The following is a 25,100-nucleotide window of genomic DNA, read 5'->3' as shown; positions in this document are numbered from 1 at the left end:
AGCCTTTCACCACCCATGGATCATTTACCGCCGAACCCACTCCTCCGTCCAACACCGACGCTACATTGCGAGCTCTACAACCGCATCATGGCCGTACTGATCGCCAATCCAACGCGTCAGGTGCGCTTCGAGAAAAATATCCCCGCCATCTGGCTTTTGACCCTGCCAGCCTAGATCCTACGACCAAGTTCCGATCGCGTCATAAGCACAAACACAGCAAATCCCGTGACGGGCGGTTCCCACGCATAATGAACCCCATTGCCTCTTCCGCTAGTGCTAGGGGTCTGCTGCCTACATGGTCCGGAGCTCGCGATAAAGAAAGTGACCCTGATGATGGACACGGCTTACTTAGACCGATAACGAGGGAGACAACTCGGTCGCGTTGGGGATCTGAATCTACCACAGGATTAGGCACTGGTAGCAGGAAAGGCAGTATATTCGACGAGATCGACCAGAGCAACCATCTAGGTCTGATTAGACGACATGAGATCCATTCGCTAGATGATCTGGAGCAAGTTAGAGATAGACGGAAACGGGGTGAGCGGTAAGTGATGTTATATACTGTTCCTTTGGGTTGGTCTGACGGGTTCACCGGTAGATACTTGCGATCCGCTTTATCGATGATCGGCACACTTGCAACGGATATCACCCGCAGGCTCGACTATACTTACTATAATCTACTGGAAAAACTCGCTGCTTTACACACCACGATTGCTTCATTCCAAGAACTCTCTGACTCGACATCGGAACTCTTCAATTATTTTGAACGGGAGACCACTGCCTTGGACCAGGACATTCGGAAGCAGATCGGGGAGCTCAATGGCTTTCAGCATCAGACGCAGAAGATCGAGGCCCTGGAAGAACGTATGAAGATGGGAAGAATGAGGGCTGAAGTGCTCAGCCGTAGACTTGAAGAGATGCGGAAAGAGATTGACTGCTGGGAGAGGGGAGAGGCTGAGTGCCAAATACGGATCAGTCGCCGCCTTCGTATCTTTTGGTTAGTGGTCTCAGCAGGCATATTCGTTCTCACCATAGTTCTCATCGCCCAAAACTGGATCACTGTAGAGCCGCCGGACTCCTACATAATTTCACAAGCAGCGACCATGACCAACGGCTCTACAGGAACACTTGTACACGAACAGGAGAATGGGATGTATCAGCTGCCCACGGAAGTCCATGGAGATATGTTTATGCCGTCTTTGTCTCCATCAAAGCTGATATCCCGCCACGATACCCGCCACTCTCCTGGCCCGGCAACACCAACGTCTGCTAACCGTGAGGACACGGGACCTACTGACCGAGATCCTTTAAGAATATTCGACGAACTGTGACGGGCGACATATCTAGATCTAACGGGACATACCTTGCTTGTCAAAGCCAGCCTTGAATTCCTTTAACAGCTTATCATGATTGTCTTTATATTATCGACATGATACCCAACATGCAACAATAAATTTGCGTATTATGCATATCCGCTGTGCACCCGAGATAGTTCCACCATTCGTTAACTGCCCCCCTTCTTTTTCTTGTCCTCAATAATCTCAATGTTGGCCTCCGGGATCTCCTTTCCATAGACCTCCAATAGCCAGTCCTGAACATCGTCACTCACATCACCCTGGACTGTAATTTCCTCATTCCCCGCGGCAGACCGCGTCACTGAAGAACCCGTTGCAAACTTCTTACCGAGCTCCTTGGCAACTTTCTTATTTTCCAACCCGTATACCTCTAAACCTGCGATGACGGTGACGTGTTTGCGTTTGTTCCGTTCGACACGCTTGATTTGGACCTTGGAGGCAGCCTTGCGCTCCGCATCGCGTGCTTCTGCTAGAGCAGCTTTTGCCTCTTTCTTAGCAGCGTCTTTTGCTGCGCGCTCCTGGGCAGATACGGAAAGTGTCGATAAATTGGCGCTAATGGTTTCTGCAAAAGGCAAGCTCGTTAGACTGCGCTTGACTACACCATAACGGAATATACTGGAACAATTTTTTGCGGTACCTTCAGAATGGAGTCGCTGGTACAGTTCCGGCTGGTTGTCCTTCAGCCATTCCTCACATTTCTTTGCCGTTCCTCCAAACTCACAATACTAGGAGATTGCAAGTCAGCCATTCTGCAAGTTGCACCGTTCCCTGTCTGGTGACCGGTGAAGGAAAGGAGTTCATACCTCTGGAGGCAGTGTGCAAACTGTAATTCTAATAGGTCAGAGATCTCGACATCAAGCCCATAATGGAAATGCCCCTCCATTGCGTCACATAGAGAAGACTCACCCCCGCAATAGATGATCTGGCGGGCCAACGACTCAGTGGGGGCTGATGGCATTACTTCGGCCATTTCAGAGAATGATCCTAGGATTTTCTGGTGGTATGGGATAGCAATGTTGATTTGCGGGTAAAATCGATTATCAGCACAGTGTACATACCGATATGCCGCGGGGCTGCACTAAACTGCTCTGTAGCTCTCTGGTCCATGGTCATGTGATCCAAATAAATGCGATACATTATCTCATGCTGGTCCACCAACTGCCTTCTCTTCCTCCCCCGAACATTGAAGCTACCTAACGGGCATTCCACCTCTCTCTAGTGCCATATTTCATCTGGCTGGTCATATTTGAAAATTGCCAACTTCGGTACGAACGTCCCTTCTGGGACCTTACCCTTGAGACCCAAAACCTCCCAGTAACTATTACTTCTTCTGAATCGAATAGCGTGAGGAACTATTGCATATCTAATTTTTTATACTAACAAATCCCGATATGTCTATCTCTACTTATTACAATGATGTACCGCCTGCATCTAGATCTGTGCATAGTGGTTTCAAGCAATTTCTGTTGAGGCTTCCCACGTCCATGGACTCTACCACTTGCAGGGTTGACATTGTTGATGTTCAGACCTTTTGGTCCAGACCTTTGCATCCACCACAACGATTGAACAATCTTCTATCTCCGAACCGTTAATTGGTCAATAACCAAGTAGTGAGAACGATCTGCTATGCCAAGGAAAGAAGGGGGGTTTGGTAGTCGGGTTGCTTTTTAGGTTGAATTTTTTCTAGTCTAAGTTGACCGTGTTTCTCCCGGGGGAGGGGGGAATGGCGTGCTGTGGAATCATTCCAGGTTGGCAAATGATATAGGACATTCCCCACATCTGATGCTTTCCGTCCACAATCAAGATATGGACAGTTGGCAGGCTCTAGGAGCCAATAGGCGGACATAAAGTCAACGTTCCATTGTTAGCACGGGCGTCATTTTCCCCGACTTAGGCGCTGTCAGTGCTCTCCTCATCCCACTAAATGTTAGCCGATGATTCATAGTTTCCTATGCAAGGTCGCATATTAATCCCGCATTGTGGTTAGATAGGTAGATAGATAGATCGACCGGAAGGCCGGATGAGAAATAGCATGGGAGCTACTATTCTACTAATCCTTAACGTAACAACATACTATAACATATGTACACACATAGCCATATATACTGTCCATACCATACCATAAGTTGAGGCGTTGGTTTGCGACTACGTACTAGTCTAGTAGTAGTAGAAGGAGTAAGTAATAAGTAGTACATTGATCGACAAGGTTTGTTGACACGGACCTTTCAGTGTCGTACATAGTACATATCTAGTCCCTCGGCCATTGAGGATCCACTGACGTCTGACCGTTGCTGCAAGTGGAGTTAAGAGACCGAGAATGCACCAAGTACGTATGATGATTGAATTCTAAGGGAATGGACTGATAAAATACTAACTAGGGGAGCATTGACCTTTTGAGAGAACCGAAAAGTTTGTCAGTCATAAGCTGGTTAAAAAAAAAGGAACAATAATAATAATAATAAAAATAATAATAAAAATAATAATAAAAATAATAAAAATAATTAATATAGATTACAAGTATCTATCTACTCCTCCCGTACTTCCCTGGTAAATGATGCCAACTAACTTGCGATGAGGGACATTGAGTAGACCAATAGTAGCGTTATCCAACGTCAAATCTATCTATCTATCTTTCCCATCATAAATCCTGTCTTCCAGTTGAATATGCAGTCCATTGCCACCTCAGATTTTCCACACGCATTTCCTCGGTAGGCCGTTTCTACCTCTTACCTAAAGGAGGAGGTCTGTTTGTCCATCACTAAAGATAGCAAGTAAGTCAATTTTAGTAGTGGATCTAGCTTCTAGATAGAGGCGCTCGGATCCTCGAACCTAAGAGATTGACCAGATAAAGGAATAAATGTATGTCTTTGGAGTGGTACTTCAACATCATATGAGTTTCTTTGCCACCTCAAAGAATGAAATTAATGTGCCGGAAAGATCAGGAAACATTCCCTACAGTATCATGCTATGTTACGTTATGTTGATGCGCAGAGAAGAAACAGCTAGCTCTACTAAACGTACTAGTTAGTGTCAAGGAGATACAGCTGTCAACATGCAATCAATGTCCGTGCAGACGAGGAGAAAAACCTGTCTCTGTGGTTATCGGGATTGTCGTTTGATATTCCGGGTGGGCACTGAGAAGACTTTTCTCCGTGTTCCTCCGAAGTAAAAGTAAGTTTAAATCAAAGAAATAGAGAGATGGAAACTAAAGGTACAGGACAGCAACCACTCTAATAATGATAATAATTATAATGAGAATACGAAGAAGAATTAGAATAATTTGTATATTAATGGTTAAAATGAAAGAAAGGGAAACGACACCAGACCGATCCAGGCAAAAAGATCGATTCAATTCATTAATCGAATAGATGTGGGAGACAAGGGTAACGATACCTTTTGTACCCGACTTGTAGTACGTACTGTATATTTGCAAGCATTTAACAGATGGGAGCTCGGGCAAGTGGTCTGGCCGCTCGGAACGGATATCAGAGGTTCCCGCGTGGATTTCTCGAGAAATCTGGACCGCCAGGACACGCCCCTGCAGGGGTGAGAAGAATCCTTGTAATAAAGATTTCTTTTCTTAGCATTAATCTTATTTTATATATATATTACTTCATTGGTGCCTTTTAGTAGAGTAAGGTGATTTGAAACGGGAATAAATGCCCAAAGTATATCGAACATATCAACCAATCCCCAAGAAGGAGCTGTTTTTGGAGTGGAACGACAATTGAACACCTGCCAATGAAATGATAAGCGGAGGGTCGTGATAGCAAGGGTATATATCATGATACACAGAGGACCATGTTCCAGACAAATAACCACAGCTATGATTCACGTAGATTAGACTGATAAAGTTCGGTTAACGGGGTGCAATGCATGGTCGATAACTTCCATTCCACCATCAATAGTAACTACTGATATAGACGAGGGAGGAAGAAAAAAGAAAGAAAAAGAGAGAGAGAGAGGGAAAAAATGAAAGAAAGAGGATTTTACATGATAGTGTATAGTCCTTAGACAGCACCACAAAATATGTTACAGGAACTTGGTAGAAAAGATCTAGACAATGTTCTATTGAGTTCCCACCGGGTCTGGAGGTTCTCCATGGGGTTTGATCAAGTCCAAGTCAATGACAAGCGAGAGTAACTCCACCTTCGATGGAAAAGAGGGGGCGCGAATCAGCGAAACTAGTCCTGATGTGGTACTGGGCAGGTTTTCCCCCATTTCATGCATCCTTCCAGACCAATGAACGGAAACCGTTCTCACCCGTACCCGTATCTAGGTAATATAGACTGTACCAACGCTAAACTAACTGCAATAAGTTCGTTCGTCCCTGGTGTGGCAACTTGCCTTGCTCTTTTTGGGTACAGCTCTCTCTTTCTTTTTCTTTTTCTTTTTTTTTTTCCTTTTTTAACTTTTCTGTTTTCTGTTTTCTGTACCTAGCATACATACATATAATACATCCTCATACATCACTTACTCTGTACTTGCTTAACCTACCCTTCTTTCTCCACTGAACCTCCAATTCACCCGGGATTCTCAATTATATCAATACCAGTGAACCGTTAACACAAAATTAAACCATCCTCTCCCCTTCCTTCCATATCGAATATATTACCATCAAGGATATCGATCCTCTTGTACTACCTCATTCGCTCGTCCCTACTACCTCTACTTTCTGCCTTGTTTTACAAACAGTTACGGCCAATTCGTCGCTTCCGGGAGGAATATCATTCCTCTTCCTTCCGTAGTGAACAAATTGAAACCTTTGTGCTTCACTTTCAGAAAACAGTCAGTATTGTAAAAAGAGCTTTTCTTTCTTTCTCTTCTCTCTGGCTCTCCCCTCCTCCTTTTCTTCTTTCCTTTCAATTCCTCATACTGACACATAAGAGTTACAAGCCCATACCATACATTCATTCCTTACTGACGGATTTGTCTCGTAAGGTCTTACCTAAAAGGTCCGCCGATACCTTGGAAAGCTAAAAAGGCACCCTCTCATTCATCGAGCCTGCTGTCCGCTCGGATCTACCTTTTAGGTATTCTTGATCTCATCTTCCGGATACATCGCCATCACTCCCCTCGAAAATGACTTTTGGCTCTCTCTCGGTCTGAAATCTCGTATTCCCCCCACAAATTCTTATACCAAGACCAATTGCTTCGACATCTCAAATCGCAATCGGCAATCCTTATCTTCATCTACCAGTCGACATTACAACCGTCAACCTCGTCGGCGAAATAAAGAACAAGAAGGAGAGAAGACTTTAGCTCAAATGATTATCATTCCCCGTTGAAAATGGCCACCGTGCTTCCCGCTTCGCAGGAGAGGCATACGCGACTTGCCTCCGATCCTCTACGGTGTTCCATCGCCCAGAGATACTTCCTAGAAGACTCAGAGGTGGCTACTGCCAAATCTTCTACCCATGACTATTCCCCAAGATCTTGTCCTAGTCCAGTTGTATCCTCTACACTTTCTTCGTTCCCCCCTTCTCCCGACTTCGCCCAGACTGCTACCGGTCATCTGCTTCCTACCCCCGCAACCCTTAGCAATCTATCATTCTGTGTACGTGATGGACAGGACGAGGATGAGATTCTACTACCCTCATATGACGCCGGTCCAGGCGCTTCAAAGCTCCCCGAAGCCCCCAGCGAGACATCGACTGAGTCATCAACGGATATGCAACATGTGAACTTACCGAGGCCAGCTGATGACAGTTTAATTGAGGAGGAGCCGTCGAGACACGTTGATTACCTTTCTCATGAATGGAAGGAGGAGGATATTTGGGCCTCTTGGCGTTATGTAATTACCCGAAGGGAAATATACGAGCACGGCGTGAGGTTGGAGAATGCTTCGTGGAGGACTTGGACAAAGTTGAAGCTCAACCTGGGAACAGTATCGCCGGAAACCCTCAACTGGTTAGTCCGACCTTTGAAACTGCCCTTCCCCTCAAGCCCCTTGTTGATTCCATGCTTAACCGTCTTCTTTTTAGGTTGAAGGACTATGACGTGACTTGGCTATACGGCCCGTTAAAATCGTGCAACAGGCGCAAGAATGTCTCCAACGCGTCACCGCCCCCGAGTCGCCTCGAAACGCCTATAGAAAGGAAGCCGATCTTGAAAAAGAGGACCGCTTCGGAAACTATACTGCAGCGTTCCTTGTCGCAGCACACCCTCCTACAGCATGCAGGTGCCATTTTGAAGGCACAGGAAGCGGAGGTCAACCGTAGTCGGCCATCCTTCTACCGTTACCCGTCCAAGTTGGGACAGACATTCAGTCAATCTTCCGAAGGGTATTCGCAAGTTTCACCCAGTGCTACGCCGACCAATGGATCTTCTGGAACAGGATCCCCCTCTGAAAAGCGCCATATACATTTCAATAACGAGGTAGTGCAGTGTATCGCAGTCGAGGCAAAAGATGACGAGGATGACGATTGGCCGCCAACAATGCAGGATGACTCGTCTTCGGAAGATGGCATTGTCATGATGAGACAAGGCTCTTGGCCGGCATCAACCAGCGACCGGAGCACAACTCCTCGAAGCAGCTTTAGTAGTGACAATAAGACAATTGCTCCCCTACCGTCCACCACTCTTAAATACCGGGGGGATACCCCAGAGCCGCCCGCAGATTCAATACTTAATCGATGGTCCGGCTACTTCTCGTCATACAGCTCTTCTCCCTCTGTTGAGACAACTCATACCTCCGATCCGGCGGCGAATTTCTTTCTGGACGGAGCGGATAATGATCTAGATTTCAATTGGGAACCGACGCAAAGAGAACACGATGTGGAAAATCGAAGTCGACCGTGGTTTGTCAATCCTGAAGATGATGCTGAACTTGACCGACATTACCTTTCATCTTCGGGAGTTTCGTACGACGACGTGGAAATCGCAAATACCAGTATATTTGACCGAGTGGTTGATACCGTTAATACTGCCAGAGACATCGCACATGTAATATGGAACGTGGGGTGGCGGCGATAGCCGGACTCGTATCTCTAATATGGAAGACGGCAGACTCCTGATGTCTTCATACTATAATGATTTCCTGCAGGGAATTTGGATGGCTATACTTCTGTCTCGTGTCTACTTCGAAATGCGATACATTGACTGACCATTGGCGTTTTTGGTAATCCCTTTTTTTTGGGTTGGGGGGTTTCTTTTTCTTTCCCGTCCCACCAAAAAGAGAACATTACCAGGGTGGGCGTTTATTGAAGCATATACGGATCTCTGAGCGGCAATTGTTCTATTATTTTCTTTCTCACAGGTTTCTATTCTGGATAAAGAAAGTTGATTCTCCTGTTGTTTCTCTGGGCCCTGGGGGCTCATGATAATTCCTTTTTCCTCTTTACTCACTTAGCATGAACAAGACCTGATGCATGATTGATGACCAATACACATACGAAGAATTTATTGATAACGTTTGTTCCAGGTAGAATGTTGGAAGCTGAATTGGATGATACTAGTAGGCCATGATGGGGAAATGACCCCAACAACCATCTGTGAACCGTGTGCGAGGAGACAAGAAATACCGACCCTGACTTTGCCCTCTATAACCGCTTCCGGGCTCGAGGGCGCTAGGGGCTCCTGCCGGACGTTTGGAAAGACGACGTCAATGGACCGTTTGCGAAACCTGGCAGTCCCAGTTTGAAGCTTGATAAACGGAAATTTGTGCCAATATTGGACGAAGAACTCCTGGTGCGACTCGATGTCAAGTGGTACATCATCGTGGAAGCTGATTCATATGTTGTATGACCGAATTTGGGCGCGTGGCTGTCGCAGATGAATTACACCGAACCGTACTACCTCGGCATTCCTATGAGATAGGTGATACGACCTTCACATGCGGTGGATGGGGGGTTATCCTCTCGAGTGAGGCTTTGCGTCGTGTCTCTTGAGTATCGTGCGGAAGAGCCGACAGAGGTGGAGGGGATCACTACGAATAATTGGGCAGGGGACTCTGTATTGGCGCAAAGTCCTCCAAGACGTGGATGTACCCTTGTTCTGGTCATGGCCCCTGCTCCAGACAGCCTGAGTATGGGACTTTGACCCCTTTTGGAGAAGGCTAAGGCCGGAAGCCATGGTGCTATCCTGTGGTATCAATGCCACCATATGATACCTGATGACATCAAGCTCATGTGGCACTCTGAACGGCGATTGTTTGGAAGCGTAAGTGTCTTGGTTAAAGAATTGTAGTTGCGACTTCTATCGGAAACACTAATCACAGTCAAACAGGGCGAACACCTTCTCCTGTTGCATTGAGATCTTTTCAGGGAACTTGTGTTCAACTCGACGCTCCTTGAAATGACTGGGATAACTTGTCATCCGAAACCGCACTCGAGGGAATAACAGCAGTGTAGTTACTGTTCAAAACCCTCAACTGCTTTCAGTTCTCTTTCAGGAACGACATATGTTTGAGCTCCAGGACTGTCTTCACAGGGTGTAGTCGGCCAGAAGGTTTTTCCCGCTAGCTGAAACTTAGCGAATTCAATCTCTTTTAGACACTTTTGAAGCATGTTCAGATGCATATTACATCCTAACCTAGCCGTCGCTCCTCCCTTTTTCTCCCCCTTTCTTCTCTTTGCATATGGGGATGAGTTACTTTAGACGCGTAAGTTCAGAATAGCCAAAATCCGTACTGTTTCCTAGTAGCCTGCCAACCTACGGATCTAATAGGGTCATTTTGAGCGAAACACTCACACCCCCACACACATTTCTATACCCTTGGAAGAAAAAGATAAAAAGAAAACCTTTGGGATACATAGTAGGCTTGATATAGCAGCGTCTGTTATACTTCTACGACTCTATATTGAAAGCGGGAGCTACTACGATACTAAAGCTCGGGATGGAATGAGGGTACGTGGCCGTAGTTACGATAAAAGTAAGTAAGGAAAGATGAGATACTCATCAATGGGTATCATTAAACTATAGTAAGACCGGATGTTGCGATTGGCGATCATCGCAATGGAAGATGATGAGCAACCCCAAGGACGGCTTGGCCATCGAAGGGCGGATCTAGTAGATCATAGGATATGATAGTTCGAGTAGGTTTAACCACCCACCCACCAAGATACAAAGCGCTCTAGGCCTCAACTTTCCATTGCGTCTTCCGAGCAATCCTGGAAGGTTTCTGGGAAAAAACCCGGTGGAGGCCAAATATCCGCGATTGAAGGTGGGTGAACCAGAGGTTGAGAGTATGCAAGACGATCCGGATCATGGCAAAAGGCCTGAAAGGTAGAGTCATCGATAAAGCCGAAATCTTTTAAACCCGCCTCGCGACTAGTGGCCCACTCAGTGGTATCGAGATAGGCGAGATCTTTAAAAATAGAGTCTAGATCGCTACTAGAGATTTGGCGCTCTGGGATACTCGGGTCCCCAGCGTTGAGGTTAATTGTTTCTGCGTACGGCATAGAATGATCATTGGTTGTATTCATCCCGGACATCATATTGTTCGAGATCGATGAGTCGGGAGTTGGGGGATGGGGATGTGCAGGTTGGAGCAGCGCATCGAGGTTACCCAAAGAATCGGACTTGTCCGGAAGCGCTGTCATTTCACCCATCTGCTGGTGCTGTGATTGAAACGACACATCCGTCGCATTGTCCATTGTCATGTCTTTTGGCGTCATGTACTGCCCATCCACTGGGATGCTAATGCCAATAGTGGAAGACGTATACTCGTGATCCAGTATTTGAGAGTTGTTCATACTGACGCGTTGCATTGCTGTCTCACCAGATGTACTTCGGTACCCTGTCGTGATATCGGAGGTATATGAAGTAGTAGGTTTACTGGGGGCAGGCAGATTGTCTCTTGATCTTCGAAAGGAAGCTGATGCGTACGCCGAAAGATCCTTGGAAGCACACCATTGTTCAATGCTAGTGGCCAACGAAGGATAAACGGGCCAAGAGGGGGAGAGCTCCACCGTCCGCTGACGAAGAGCTTCTGCCCATCGTTCGAAAGGGAATGCCCCAGATTCAAGATTATTTCGGAATAAAAATGCTTGTTTGGCAATCGTGTGCAAGGAAAATTCAAATATAGGCGGGAGGCCACAAATACGGAAGTTTTCGAGATGTTCTGATATCATCGGAAGAGCCCTATATAGAAGCTTCTTAGCGCCCTCAGTCGCAGGACGTTGGGAGCGGTGCAACCCAAGTTCATGGGGAGCGATGTGCAGGTAGAGCCATAACAATGTAGATACATAGGTTAAGCCCAAGTATGTCTGGTGCGGGAGCAAAGCTGAATGCCGCTCTGGATAGATACTCTCAGGGCCGATAAGACGGCATCCCAGCGGCAGGCGATCCTCCCATTGTTTGAGCTCCAGCACGAGCTGTTGGGCAAATACGTGGGCGTTGGGTCGGACTCCAGGATCTTGAGCAATCTTGTTCACCACACTAGCCAGCTCCACTAGTCGATTGAAGCAGCTTAGGGTAAGGAGGGGACCACGTCGAGGGGGATTCTTCGCCTGTCCCGCCCCAGTGGGTGGCAGAACATCGGCCCATGAGTTCCATTCTTCTAATCCGTCTTCTTCTAGCAAGCCGACTGCGGCGAGGTCCCGAGGATGCATGTAGGGTCTTCGGGACATACGGAACGATATCAATGAGTCAACGACAAAACACCCAAGAAAAGCCGCTTTGCCTTGCTTCAATTCATCGGATCGTCGAACGTCCGCAGATGTACCGAGGCCTATGGAGATAGCCATGCGGACTGCTTGACCGGTCAGCAGCCACGCAGCAGTCCAATTCTCGAGACCAATGTTCACCAACACCAGCAGGAGGAGTGCCTGCACATGACCTAGCTCGTAATGCCCTGTTTCTGAAGGAATTAGGTTCCGGGCAATCGTATAATACTCCTTCGTCCGAGCGACTAACTGGGACGATTCAGTCTGCGAGTTTGTCCAAGATTGTGAAGTTGTATAACTGATGAGGGCCCACAACACAGCATGATCAGCAGACCCTGGATCCGTCTGCACAACGGATACCGGTGCTGTTGCGTAGAGATAAGATGCTCGGAGGATGTTGTGTTTGGCAATGATTGGAAACCAGGAGTGGGTGACAGCAAAATAAACGTCCAACAACTGCGAGGTCTGGGGCGGTAATTGTAGACGAGGGGAACTGTGAGTGGCCAGAGGTGAGGGGGATTGACTATACGTCGGAAGAGTCAATCGAGCTTTCTTTGCGCGAGGGGGAGAGGAAGGCTCTACAGCACGAGGGATATCATGCGATAGAGGGGTTGGGCCACGATCTATGCGAAATCCCCATCCGTTTCCAGGAGCGTCTTGATCATCTTGGTGGCGCTTCTCGGAACCTTGCAGCGAAGGTGTATCGGAATTTGACAACATCTTTTCAAGGGCACCATAGAGGCGACTCGTTTTCCAGGATTCATGTAGTGTCTCAGATGCGCCATCATCGGCCCAGAGACGGGCAAGTCTATCCTTCCGGCTTGTTGATTCGGTTGTGGTGCCCAGAAGGGCGAGCATTGTATCTTCAAAGCCTTCAATATTGCATATCGAAAGAGCCCAGAGCTTTTCAAGGCCTCGGACATAGCCTTCAGGTAGTCCACGCTTTTTTGCATGGGGGTCATACGAACATGTCTGGCCTGAGGCCTGACAAGCGGAACAAGCGGGGCGAAGGCCGTCGCATTTGTCCTAGGGTGATGATCATCGAGTTAGATTCGATGTCATCTTAAAACAAGTGCAGCGGGAGAAAGATATCCTGAGATGCAAGGTAAAGGTGACGAACGGCGGGACGGGGAGAGTTCTGGCATAGCATAACAGTGCAATGGAGAATGGCGTCTCGAGTAAGAATGATCAAGATCAGATCAGCCAGGCTTACCGGATCCCATATCAGTCCCGATACAATATCGGCCCCAACATGAGAACCTAGAAGAGGGAACCAACCAACCTTTTTGCTGCGACACCTGTCACAGGCTCTGGAGACCCTCTTGCGACGAGGAGCTCTTGGATCGGGGCCCCCATCCATTGGAGAGGGGTTATTTATGGTGGAAATGACATGCCATGTAGAGCCGGACGGAAGGGGGGCGGACGACAAGAAGTGGGAGAAGTTTAAATGAGTGTAAGACTTAAGAGAGGCTGGATAGCAACGGTATTCTTGATGTCGGAATCGATAGCGTCAGGAAGAGGAATACCCAGGGCATACAGCCTTCCGTTATAGACAGACAGATAGATGGGTATATACCATATATAGATATACTGCAGAAGTGCCCTTTTAATCACAAGTCGCAGAAAAAGAGGAAGAACAAATTGTTCAAGCCAGTCAAATGTATCGCCACAGCCACTCCATGGAGTTTAAACGACCAGTCTGAGGGATTCCTTAGTCCATCCAGATTGAGGACGAAAATGGCCAGACCCATCCCGAGGCTGCAGAGAGACAGACGTCGGGGCGAATGTCGGGAAGTGGATTAGAGGAGAACGGATTCCATTCCGATGGTAACCCCTTCTGATACTTAAACGGAGCTATTCCTGATCTGGATATTACCTAGTAAAACAACCCACACATTGTCCCCACGAAATCTTCCCCACAATGCAACAGACGAGAGAGAGTAGGTGTGTGTATGTGTGAAAATATATTAATATATTGCTATTACAACTATTCTTCTCAAAAAGAAAGAAAGAAAGAAAGAAAGAAAGAAACCTTTTGTTCATAAATTCTAATTTTGATAGTTATAGTATTTGCATACGAAGACGCCATTCAATACTGCCGTATGGAACCCGAGATCGAAACCCGAGGCAACCAACTGCCGATAATCGGTGCCTTTCCTATTCCACAGTGGTGGATAATTTCACTCCTCCCCCAAAAGGTATCCAGCCGAAATAAACGATCTAAGTAGATATAGTACCTTTCATTGATTGGACGAAGCCGAGGTGGGCTTTTCTCTGCAATGCTTTTATTAGGATCTATGGGACACAGCCACGGCATCCCGAAGCCGGTAGGTTAATATAATATAATGTAATACAATAAAATTCCCGTACCTGTGGGAAGAATGCATTGTATATATGTACCGAGATAATGACATGCAGAAAATAAACAATTTCTTTCTCCAAACAGAATGAATGTAGATTGCAAGAGTGCGCCAATGACGCCAGAATCCATTTCTATCTATGGGAATATTTGAGCGGCTAAGATATTTGCCGGCAGACCTTTAGGGCAGGCGGTGATAAGCCCTTTGGGGATGACGTTCTGCCGCCCCCAGTCCCAATAATTTTGGGGTTCATACTAAAACTACCTTAAGTTGGTATGGTATATCTTAAACTCTGATCTGGTTACTCACTGAACGTTCTTTGTTCTTTTAACTCTTCCACCGGAACCCTCAGCGATAGTCGCAGCATGGTAGCTGTGAATCACCACATCGTCTCAAGACATATGCGCGCCATTAATACTTATTGCAACTAGTACTGATCTCGCTACCCCAGATGTGTAGTGGTTTAAGGACATTATCTAAAGCCAGCTTATTCCGATTGAATCATGGATCGAATTATGATCACTAGCCACAGATAGTTAGAATTACCTGATGTTCACTTATATCTTATCTTTCAGCGAGCTTCCTAATTAAGCGACTACCAACCAGCTACACACGCCCAACAGACAATATCCGTTAGCATCATGCCTCAGTCTCCTGGGCGTGAGCGTCATCGTAAACTCGACCCCGATGCCTCCTTGGTACTGGTTGGGATTCGAGGTTGTGGAAAGCGCTCATTGGGCTTTGTTGCTGCAACAGCGTTAAAGAGACGCTACATCACCGAAGACCACTATTTCAAACAGGTTACCGGGCTCACGCGACATGAGTATCTGAAACGCTTTGGGAGCCAGGAGTTCCAGCAGCGTGATATTGAGATTCTTAAGGCGATGCTCGATAATCATAGATCGCGCTGTGTAATTGAATGTGGCCTGGGAAGTCTTACTCGTCCTGTACAGGAGCACCTTCGTCTGTATTCAGTGACCAATCCTGTGGTGTACCTACTTCGTGACATGGCACGCATCCAGGCTTTGCTAGGATTGGAAGATCAGTCTGTGAAGTTACTTTGTGAAGGAGACCCGCTGCACCGGACGTGTTCCAATTTTGAGTTCTACAATATTGAGGATCGTTCCAGCATGTCAGCTCAACCAGACGAAGTAACGCCGGACCGTCGGTCAGTTGGGTACTCCTTCAAGCTCAAAGAAGCCAAGGAGGATTTTACTCGTTTCGTGCATTTCATCACTGGCGCAAATATGGACCATTCGAGCTATGACTCTCCTTTCGTGCTACTGGAAACGCCTCCAGAAAACCGCTCTTTCACACATGCTATCTTCGTTCGATCCTCGGAAATGATCAGAGGGGCCGTTGATTTGTGTGAGCTCGAGTCAGGGGGAGATGCCATTGAGCTATGTGTTGATCGCTGGAATACCGAGATGGCGAGTATAGTGAGCAAACAGGTTTCTCTACTACGCAGGAGTGCCCGTACACCCATCATCTTCTCAATTGATGCTTCATTGTCCGGAATCGGAAGCGGTGTGCTCTCACGGGGGCAACTGTGCAGTCTCTATTTTGAGATCGTGGAACACGGCTTGCGACTAGCGGTGGAATACCTGGCCATAGACCTTGATCAGGATGAGTCCTTGTTGGTCGAAGCTGTCCATAACAGGGGCAGGACCAAGATCATTGGCCAGCATATTTTTGAACCTTCGTCTCATGTTACGTGGGAAGATGAGTCCTGCTTGTCTCTCTACCTAGAGGCCGAGAAGCTCGGTTGCCAACTGGTTCGCATTCTTCGAGTAGCGGTGGAGCGTGAGGATAATGCGGCTGTTGCCAAGTTCACAAACAAGATTCAGTCTCTACCAGGCAAACACCCGCCTATTATCGCTTATAACGTAGGTAGCCTTGGACGAACATCCCAGGTGTTTAATTCTACACTTACTTCTGTTACCCACCCAGCCGTTGCGCGCCTCACAGACAATAGAATGGATCCTCTGATTACTTCACGGGATGCGGTGCAGGCGTTGTTTCACAGTTATGTGCTTGACCCTTTGCAGTTCTACATTCTCGGGGCCAGTGTTGCCTACAGCCTCTCACCAGTTATGTACACTGCCGCTTTCCAGCATTGTGGCATGAATCACACCTACACTATCCCTGATTCCCCTTCTCTCACAGCATTGGATCAGTTAGGCCGGGATCCGCATTTCGGGGGTGCCAGCGTTGTACAGCCATGGAGGGTGCAGATCTTCCAGAAACTCGCCTCTAAAAGTCGGCACGCAGAGGCAATTGGAGCGATCAACACGATTATGCCTCTACGAGCGCGAGCGGATGGGACGATGTTCCCCTTACAAGAGCAGGCCAGCCGTCGAAACCAGGCAGGACCTGTACTAGGCTGGTATGGGGAGAATACTGATTGGGTGGGGATCATGACCTGCATGAATCGTAATCTTTCCCCGCGTAATGCCATCAGCCCCTTGAAAACGACTGGGCTGGTAATTGGGGCCGGCGGTATGGGGCGTGCTGCCATCTACGCCATGCTTCGTCTAGGGTGCCGCAAGATTTTCATATATAACCGAACCTTGTCCCGCGCGGAGAATGTAGCCCGTCATTTTAATTCGTGGGCTGCATCGCAGGTTGGTTCTACGCAAGTGGTGCATGTGCTGAAGTCATTGCAGGATGAATGGCCGTCAAATACCTGCCATCCATGTTTAATTGCGTCTTGCGTGCCTGCGGACCCAGACCAGGACGAACCCCCTGCGAACTTCGAGATGCCGATGCAATGGCTCGAGAGTCCTACTGGAGGGGTGGTCTTGGAGGTACGACTTACACTCTTGCCCTCCCTTTATACGTTTGATTAACATCGAGTCATGATGGATTGAACTAACCTTCTACATAGTTTGCATATAAACCCTTGGAGACCCCGCTGTTACGTCAAATGCGTCGATTTCGAGGCGAGACCGGACGTCCGTGGGTTCTGGTAGATGGGCTCGACAACGTCATTGAGCAGGCCATCGCTCAGTTTGAGCTGCTTACTGGACGGAAAGCTCCTCGGAGACTAATGACTCTGGAAGCCCTCCATAACTATGTCGGGGAGCACGGACACTTTGATGAGGAATCAATTCAAGCACGAGTTGATGGCGTCCTCTGTTAGCGTGTGTCGTGAAGAGGATCTGGTTTAGTTGGCATAAAATATCAATGTGTACATATACAAATTACCTTCTATAGGCTGTAAATGGAAAGAATAGGGCAAACCTAAGTCGTATGTAAAAAAAAGTGATGATACGCCGAATTGTCACGTGCATCGATCTGGACTACATTTGAATTGAATCCGCCGATTGGGACAATGAAGACAACTTCGAACGCGCGTCCAAACCTCCCTTGGAGTATATGCGACCTTAGCTTTTGAATCAAGCAATGGCTTCCTTTTTCATTCAACTGTACCACTAAGAATGGCAATTAAGAAAGTGCCGAGGCTTCCTCACCGCAGAGGCTCTCAATCCTCAGAGGACGATTTCTTTGATATCCCCGACGAACCATGCCTAGCAATACTCAAACGGCAACTCCGACGCATTCGGACCTGGGTGGTCTTCGCCCTTTTTGCCCTCTTTATCATATGGTTTCGACTAAAGCGTCCTCAACCCTCACCGCTGCCTCACATAAACTACGACTTAGTGGATTGGTCCCGTTACGCCTACAGTCAATATGCGACGTCTAGCGCCTACCTGTGCAACTCTGTCATGGTCTTCGAAGCTCTGCACCGCCTGGGGAGTCGGGCGCAACGTGTATTGTTCTTCCCTGAGGATTGGGATGTCACTGTCGAAAGCGAGCGTGATAGGGATAGCCAGTTGTTGGCAATGGCAAGAGACAAATTCAATGTAATGCTGATTCCAATTGACATGGCGATGATCAAACCAGGGGCAGGTATGTAATATCAAAAGGGGGGAGGTTGGAGACATAAAAGGCTGATGAAATTCTTTCTTAAACTGGACAGGACCTGGTGAACCATGGGATAAAAGCATATCTAAATTACTGGCCTTCGGCGAGAGCGAGTACGATAGGATAATCCACCTTGACTCCGACGCCAATATTCTACAGAACTTGGATGAACTATTTTTCCTCCCTCCGAACAAGGTTGCGATGCCACGGGCGTATTGGGCACTTCCAGATGCAAAGCAATTGTCGTCTCTTCTGATTGTAATCGAACCGTCCTACAGTGAATATAATGCTCTCATGGAGGCAGCGCTGCCGGCAATGTATGGACAAAAAGTGGTGAATACATCCTCAACGCATCGATACGATATGGAGTTGTTGAACGAGCGCTATGTCGATTCGGCCACGGTGCTTCCACACCGGCAGTATGGCTTAGTGAGTGGCGAGTTCCGTGCTAAGGATCACCGGAATTTTCTGGGCAATGACTATGAAGTATGGGATCCGGATAAAGTGTTGTCGGAAGCCAAACTTGTGCATTTCTCAGACTGGCCTTTGCCCAAACCATGGGTCATGTGGCCGCAAAAGTTGCTGGCTGAGATGTTGCCCAAGTGCAAGCACAACCCTGGCACGCCGCAAGAGAGCGGGTGCCGTGATCGAGAGGTGTGGAAGAGTATCTACCATGACTTCCGCCGGCGGCGAAAGGTTTGTGCTGCACTTCTACATCAAATGCATGACTTTGCTAATGGAGCGAACAGGACATCTGTAAACTTCTCAGTTATCCAGCCCCCGATTGGCCCCCCACGGAGCACCCTGGGTCTTCCGAATCAACGGAACATGTATAGTGTACATTTGATGGAGTATTGCTGGCGTTAACGGTTTGCACGCATCTGGGATATACTAAATGTAAATAAGATAGACCTCCCGGTTTCCATAATAAACAAAATGCAATTTTCTTTTCTTTTCGTTTTCTTTTTCTTTTTCTTTTCCAATCAAAAGACACATACATTGTCTGCCAAGTCTTACTAGCCAATAGAGTTGCAATTGGAATTGGAATAAGTATATTTGGCCATGTGTGGATCTATAACAAACAAGTTCCGAGGAAATATATATATAATAGAAGAACAGCTACTCTATTTTTGAAGGTGTGCAAACGACTCTGTTATAACTTATGATGGCCATATGTCATTCCAATCTAGGATGGTGGTAGCAGGTTGCAGAAAATGTGGTATTTCTGTCACTTATATTATGCCCTTTAGCTTTGAATACTTCTCCCCCATGGGGAAAGTATTCACTTTCAGCTGTCTGCCATTAACGATCCAACGCTCCGGTCCGATTATATCTCCCGGAAAGCCTTCCTCCCACACACATGTCGTTGCCGGGGGTACGGCATTCCAGAGGCAGATGACCGGATGACGACTGAGACCGCGAAAAATGGCGACGACACAACCTGTGGGGTAGAGATCGATAGGAGCAACTACTGGATTTCGCAATTATGTCATAAGACAAGAGATGAGTTATTTGAGAAAATCGAGTACGAGAACAGCGTACGTTGTGAATCGTGGCATAGGGAGCTCCAGTCGGAAACTGACAGTCCAAACTAGGCGATAGATTATTTCAATAGAGCGTGTAATTATTCTCCGAACGCGACATCTTGCGATGGCACAAAATATCTGCTGGTGCCACCTGCCGGGCTGAGCATGGTTGCTGAGAATCTGTTTCTTCAGTTTGAGGTCTTGGGCCAAAATGCTTAAGATGTACAGCTGACGCTTCTTCAGAACCTATAATGATGCTAATTCCGCGTAACGGGCTATCTCCCACATGTGCATGAAAGCAGAAGGGACGTCCAGCAAAACTAAGCTCTTCCTTAGTAGCCTTGCTTGAAGTTGAGGTCTCAGGTGTTCCTGCATTCATGTTGGAGTGAGAACACGCGCGACAGTCCAGATCACCAGAGCCATGTGAGTAGTAGCTCCAGCAGCTATGGCATGCTCTAGTCTGATATTGACCTAGATAGCGTATCCCGCGGTTGGAGATTACAACCAAGGCGTTTGCCCTACAGAACGCCATGGCGACATGCACGGGTCCAGGGGGACTGGGCGATCCTGAATGTTCGATCACAAAAGTCCAAAAGAGGGCAATGACCCCGATCGCTTTTTCTTTGGATGTACCTCCCCCGATAGAGGAACTGGGCCGGCATGGGCCTATCCCAAATCTACCTGGTGATAATCCGGTAAAGGGACCACACAAGCTGTAGTGACCGAGGTGATGTTGACCCCTGCGTAACCTTCTGCAGCTAGCTTTCAAAAGATTATATCTTTCGGAAACGGATGCTCTCAGTCGATCATAGTTCAACACAAACCCGACAAATCCATACCAGTAAAAACTAGCGCCCGTCGTATGAATTCAGCAACTAACGCAGGTAGGGATTCTTCAAGGAGCAGTGTGTTTCGGGCATGAGCAGAGCGACCGCCAGGGCATTTGCTAGGTTGACGAGGCGCCGCAGTGAGCTAATAGTTCCTCAGCTCACGTATCCCATCCCCTTCCTCCACCACCGCCATACACCTTTGTCTTTCATTTTACTTCCAAATACCTTCACCGTCTCGACCTCTTCCAGCCTAGGCCTGGAATCTCTTTCCTCATTGGCTCCTCCTGCATTGCTTTTCTTACCATCCTTCCGGTTCTCATTTTCAATCTGTTTCCGACAATCTCCCTCAAGGGCCCCCGGCCTAGTCACTAGCTGGAAATCCTTATATCTCAAATTCCGCGCCACATTCACCCATGCCTCAACGGCATCTTTCTCTTTCGATTCAACGTACATGATGCCCGGAATGCCACCCGAGCGAAGAAGCACAAAGCAATTGTGAGCGGATGCGGCTTGTTTCAAGGTAGCAACCTTTTTGCGGGAGGTAATGTGGTGGGTGCGGATGAGAGCATTGTAGAGCATTTCGATTTGCTCTTTTGTGCTTTTGGTTTTTCCCAGGATCTAAACTTAAGCGATGTAAGGAGGTAACATGGTGAGCAGAGTAGTGCGTGTCCAAATGTATGTATGTACAGTAGGAAGAGTATGTCTTACTGAACTTTCAAGCTTCACGGAGGCGATGGGTATTACCGATTAGTAAGCTTTATTTGGGGGGGGGGGGGAAAGTGTGTATTCTTTTCAGTAATAACTATTGGTAAATTTATGAACTACTACCACAGGAGTACTAGGAGGCTGGACTCCTATATCTATCTATCTCTATGGCGAGTTGAGGATTTCATTCCGTTGTTCTGCTAAATGTAACTCCAAGTTCCAACGAGTTACTATGTCCAGTGGTAGATTACATCTTCCCCCCGTCTTCCAAACATCACCGTGTCATCCAGATTCCATACTTAGTATGAGATGACCTCCCCCTACCAATGATAGATGACCCTAGTCACATCTCAGGATGTCTGTTATGTTCGAGCTTCCGTTCTTGTCCCCGGCTTCTTCCTTGCATAGCCACAAGAAGATGTGTGCCAAGATATAAGAGTCCCATCACTCCTGCAATAACTGAGTACGCAATCATCGCGCTTCGAGGAGTGCTAGGGTTGCCTATTCCTGCCAAGCGGAATCCAAGACCTCCATTGACGATACCAAGAATGATCATCGAACGGCCTAGCCAGCGATGTAGGTAAGCAAAGGCACCCTTTCCACCGTTGCGGCGAAAGTGTCGGTGCTGAAGAAAACCCATCAACGGTTGGAAGAGAACAAGAAGTGCCACGACGATAATGCCGATGATTGGGTGCGAGCTCGACTTCACCTTTTTGTCGATGGCAAGTTGAATACCGACGCCCATGCCAGCGATGGCGAGGGTAAGCGCGAGAACTTGCAGTGGTGCGTGGACTTTAGAGGGCGAGGTCACCCAGGGCAGTGAGATAAGGAGGGCGAATGATGGGAATAACAGAACAAACGTAATGGCCATCATGAGTCCATGTGCGACGAGCATGGCATTACCCCGAGTGCCGTCCATAGAACTGACAGCATCGTTCGAACCAGTAGCTGGATTGTATGTTAGAAATGGGTTATCGGTGGTTGTCTTCGCCTGGGTTAAATCGGCGTTCGCGATTCCGTTCCCATCATGTCTCTGGATCGACTCGGTGGCATTCACGGAGTTGAGCGGAGGACCTTCCTTATAGGCATATATCCACTGAGTCGAGGAACTGCTCGGGTCTATCGATCCGCCCTGCCACTCGATGCAATTCTCGCAGAGCACGTTAGCCGTCATTGTACCATCGTGGATTCCGCTGCCATCCAGGAGAAAGACCCTAGAGTTCGGATTATACACTGGTGGGAAATGGCCTTGCCCGGAACGGGGAGAGATGGTGACATTGTTAGAGGGAGCTGAATAGAGGATGAACATATTGGCCCCAGCCATCTGTTTTCCTTGGCCTAGCCCGACCCATTGTAGGCTGCTCGGAGCCTTAATTTGGAAGAGGATGGGACCAGATCTAGATGAAGCGGTAGTGTTAGGAATAGCGATACTGAAGGATACTTCCTTCTGGTCGACGGGAGTAAAGGTTGTCGGTCGTTGGCTCAAGGCAGTGTAGACTGTCCAACCATTTGGTCAGCACGTGTAAACAGGCGGAAAGAGAGATTTTGATAATAGGAGTAACAAAAATGGATGAGCTTACCAAAACCCAACGCTGCAGTATATGACTGTAGAATAACGTGGGATTTCATATTGGGCATACCTAATCAATGCAGTACACTCTTTCAGCGGGGGTAAGCGTGCTCTATATAGCTAGTAGGGCAAAGCGCTCATGGCAGCCCAATTGTTACATTGTCACACTTGCTTTCTTTTTTTGGCCCACGTCAAGGACTGCATAGTCCTCGAGAGATTCGTCAAGCTATCGTATAGCAGAGGGCACATCCATGGACGGTTTTCATGCTGAGAAGGATTATGCTGTAGCTGAGCGTCATGTTTGTGGTTGAGCCAAGGTTAAGTCTCGTATACATGATCATTCAAACTATATGGCCAGTCCATTTCGTATTCAAATCTGACAGATCACGGGAGATTATCGGTGAAATCGGAATACGAGTCTAGATTCTACCACCGTAAACATCATCGAACGTAAGAGACAGGAATTAGAAAGCAGCTTCATTTTCTTGGCATATCATTCGAAGGTCTTCATGATTGTGTTCTTAGGTGATTGATTGATGGCTCTGATTCAAAATGCGTTAATTACAATCCCGCAGTTGTTGCCTCCCAAGTATATCTAGAAGCTTTAGAATACTCCCATCTGATAATCATTCCACACTTCACTGTGAATGTGAAGATCAAAGGGTACTCCTTGAATGGTTTTTCAATCTCGTCAGAGGCCTCGATGAACTCCGCCCGATAATGGCCATCATCATAAATTTCGTCACTGTTGTTGGATCGAGACAGTCCCGGCATTCCATCTGGAGTTGAAGATTGTGGGAGTAGGATGACCGTCTCTAGTGATTTCAGATTCAGATTGCATCTGCTTCTCTCCGTCAAGTCTCTGAGCATGTTGAATACTGGATACTCGCAGAGGCTCATTGTGATGTTCTTCACTGAGGGTGGAAGCTCGTCAAACGTCAGGAAAAGGCCTTGCTCTGCCTCCAAATGTTTGAAGCGGGATAAATTCCACGAAGGGGCCGAACTTCGGGCGGTCTTCCCAGGAGCCGAAAGCCGGGAATAAGGCATTTAGATAGATGCGCATTATCTCGAGGCTCTCTCTTTGGGATTCCAAGATTGTGAGTAGCTCCGAGACTTTGAAACAGTGTGAACTGGGACGAGTAGTTGAGGAGGCTGTGTACGCAAATTCCTTCAGCCCTTTGCACGCGCCGACAAGGTTCCCCAGACGCTTCGTATATATGGAGAACGGGTAAAAACAGAGCTCCTTGGTATTCAAGCTTCCCGCAGGCAGATCAAACCGCGGGTACCCTTCCGAGTCCCCGTCGCAGTATATCATTGAAACTCTTTTCAATCGAGGTAGGCACAATAATTGCTCAAGCTGATGGGGTGTAACCCCCCTCGTCTGGCGGAGGTCTTTAATAGAGAGACATGAGATAAGAAAGGTACGGGGAGCATTTCCTTCCTATAGGTGCTGGTACAAGTAGCGGTGTTAGTCCACTTGGACCTTCTTTCTGCCACCATTACTTCGAACTGTTCTAGGTTTGGGATGTGCTGGGCTAACAGCACCAGCAGCGGGTTTGCTCTCATCCACGTCACGCTTGCCAGCAATCGTGCCTTGTGCTCCACAGTCAACCTTTGAACGCCCATAGTAATCATTTTAAGTGTACCGGGGTCTACCACATCCGGCCATTTGCTAAATTCATCCGAACTCCCCTCACCGGCACTTATGGCTAGTCGGCGGACACGGGCGGCCAAGTCAGGTCGGCGTAGTATAGTTCGGGCGAAGTAGATACAGCGGGCCAATAGCACCCGATTTTGGTCTTACGTTGGCTGCAGTAGGGGCACAGGCTTTGGACATACTCAGTGAAGAGAATGGGCTGCGCGAGCGCGTAGAATCTCTTTGAAACCAGATATAGAGCGCGATACACGCTTAAATCTTGAACGGGAGAGAAAAGGGTGATGAAGAGTAGGAGGGTCTCACTTGGGAAACCCAGAAAGTGTAGCATAATGAATATAAGTATCACCCAGCAGACTGGAGTGGGTGTTGATGGGAAAGGTTAAGAGTTGAACACATGAGAGGTTGGTGTTGTGTGAAACATTTCTTTGACACTGAAAAGGCAAGCGTGGACTGGATGCAAAGTCATCTCTTCCACCCTTTCCCAAGATACATAGGTCCGGGACTGCTAACTGCTACCTTTTAATATTTAGATTAATCACTTCCTGTATATGAATGATAGAGTA

The 25,100-nt window shown here is 47.5% G+C and overlaps 9 protein-coding genes across 9 annotated transcripts; 4 read left to right on the top strand and 5 right to left on the bottom strand.

Moving 5' to 3' along the window:
- The first annotated feature begins 362 nt into the window (after window positions 1-362).
- On the top strand, window positions 363-1,533 carry BDW43DRAFT_236793 (uncharacterized protein). The gene has a single exon (XM_032039609.1). It carries the CDS (start codon window positions 552-554, stop codon window positions 1,329-1,331), a length of 780 nt encoding a protein of 259 aa, XP_031894648.1. The 5' UTR covers window positions 363-551; the 3' UTR covers window positions 1,332-1,533.
- Window positions 1,418-2,588, bottom strand: tma22 (putative RNA binding protein Tma22). Its single transcript, XM_032039608.1, has 4 exons — window positions 2,262-2,588; window positions 2,159-2,178; window positions 1,993-2,080; window positions 1,418-1,917 (listed from the first exon to the last, which is right to left on the bottom strand). Exons 1-4 carry the CDS (start codon window positions 2,323-2,325, stop codon window positions 1,505-1,507), a joined length of 585 nt encoding a protein of 194 aa, XP_031894647.1. The 5' UTR covers window positions 2,326-2,588; the 3' UTR covers window positions 1,418-1,504.
- Window positions 2,589-6,645: 4,057 nt separating this feature from the next.
- On the top strand, window positions 6,646-8,330 carry BDW43DRAFT_316498 (protein phosphatase regulator REG1; the record flags this gene model as incomplete). The annotated part of the gene is made up of 2 exons (XM_032048314.1): window positions 6,646-7,265; window positions 7,340-8,330. The coding sequence occupies 2 exons, from the start codon at window positions 6,646-6,648 to the stop codon at window positions 8,328-8,330; spliced, it is 1,611 nt and encodes a 536-aa protein (XP_031894646.1).
- A 1,875-nt stretch (window positions 8,331-10,205) lies between these two features.
- Window positions 10,206-13,739, bottom strand: BDW43DRAFT_293106 (putative C6 transcription factor). Its single transcript, XM_032043789.1, has 2 exons — window positions 13,245-13,739; window positions 10,206-12,988 (listed from the first exon to the last, which is right to left on the bottom strand). The coding sequence occupies exons 1-2, from the start codon at window positions 13,320-13,322 to the stop codon at window positions 10,436-10,438; spliced, it is 2,631 nt and encodes an 876-aa protein (XP_031894645.1). The 5' UTR covers window positions 13,323-13,739; the 3' UTR covers window positions 10,206-10,435.
- Window positions 13,740-14,511: 772 nt separating this feature from the next.
- Window positions 14,512-17,624, top strand: BDW43DRAFT_293105 (repressor protein). The gene is made up of 2 exons (XM_032043788.1): window positions 14,512-17,129; window positions 17,210-17,624. Exons 1-2 carry the CDS (start codon window positions 14,964-14,966, stop codon window positions 17,462-17,464), a joined length of 2,421 nt encoding a protein of 806 aa, XP_031894644.1. The 5' UTR covers window positions 14,512-14,963; the 3' UTR covers window positions 17,465-17,624.
- A 41-nt stretch (window positions 17,625-17,665) lies between these two features.
- BDW43DRAFT_293102 (nucleotide-diphospho-sugar transferase) lies at window positions 17,666-19,196 on the top strand. The gene is made up of 3 exons (XM_032043787.1): window positions 17,666-18,234; window positions 18,305-18,945; window positions 18,999-19,196. Exons 1-3 carry the CDS (start codon window positions 17,763-17,765, stop codon window positions 19,083-19,085), a joined length of 1,200 nt encoding a protein of 399 aa, XP_031894643.1. The 5' UTR covers window positions 17,666-17,762; the 3' UTR covers window positions 19,086-19,196.
- A 1,288-nt stretch (window positions 19,197-20,484) lies between these two features.
- BDW43DRAFT_236585 (uncharacterized protein) lies at window positions 20,485-21,313 on the bottom strand. Its single transcript, XM_032039605.1, has one exon. The coding sequence runs from the start codon at window positions 21,182-21,184 to the stop codon at window positions 20,759-20,761; it is 426 nt and encodes a 141-aa protein (XP_031894642.1). The 5' UTR covers window positions 21,185-21,313; the 3' UTR covers window positions 20,485-20,758.
- Window positions 21,314-21,452: 139 nt separating this feature from the next.
- Window positions 21,453-23,173, bottom strand: BDW43DRAFT_323509 (cytochrome and DOMON domain-containing protein). Its single transcript, XM_032049757.1, has 2 exons — window positions 22,891-23,173; window positions 21,453-22,807 (listed from the first exon to the last, which is right to left on the bottom strand). The coding sequence occupies exons 1-2, from the start codon at window positions 22,946-22,948 to the stop codon at window positions 21,654-21,656; spliced, it is 1,212 nt and encodes a 403-aa protein (XP_031894641.1). The 5' UTR covers window positions 22,949-23,173; the 3' UTR covers window positions 21,453-21,653.
- Window positions 23,174-23,740: 567 nt separating this feature from the next.
- On the bottom strand, window positions 23,741-24,392 carry BDW43DRAFT_236571 (uncharacterized protein). Its single transcript, XM_032039604.1, has one exon. It carries the CDS (start codon window positions 24,193-24,195, stop codon window positions 23,812-23,814), a length of 384 nt encoding a protein of 127 aa, XP_031894640.1. The 5' UTR covers window positions 24,196-24,392; the 3' UTR covers window positions 23,741-23,811.
- Window positions 24,393-25,100: the final 708 nt, after the last annotated feature.

The sequence above is a fragment of the Aspergillus alliaceus genome, assembly GCF_009176365.1.
Source record: "Aspergillus alliaceus strain CBS 536.65 unplaced genomic scaffold BDW43scaffold_76, whole genome shotgun sequence".
Lineage (NCBI taxonomy): Eukaryota > Fungi > Ascomycota > Eurotiomycetes > Eurotiales > Aspergillaceae > Aspergillus > Aspergillus alliaceus.
This window is presented reverse-complemented; position numbering and strand designations above follow the sequence as displayed.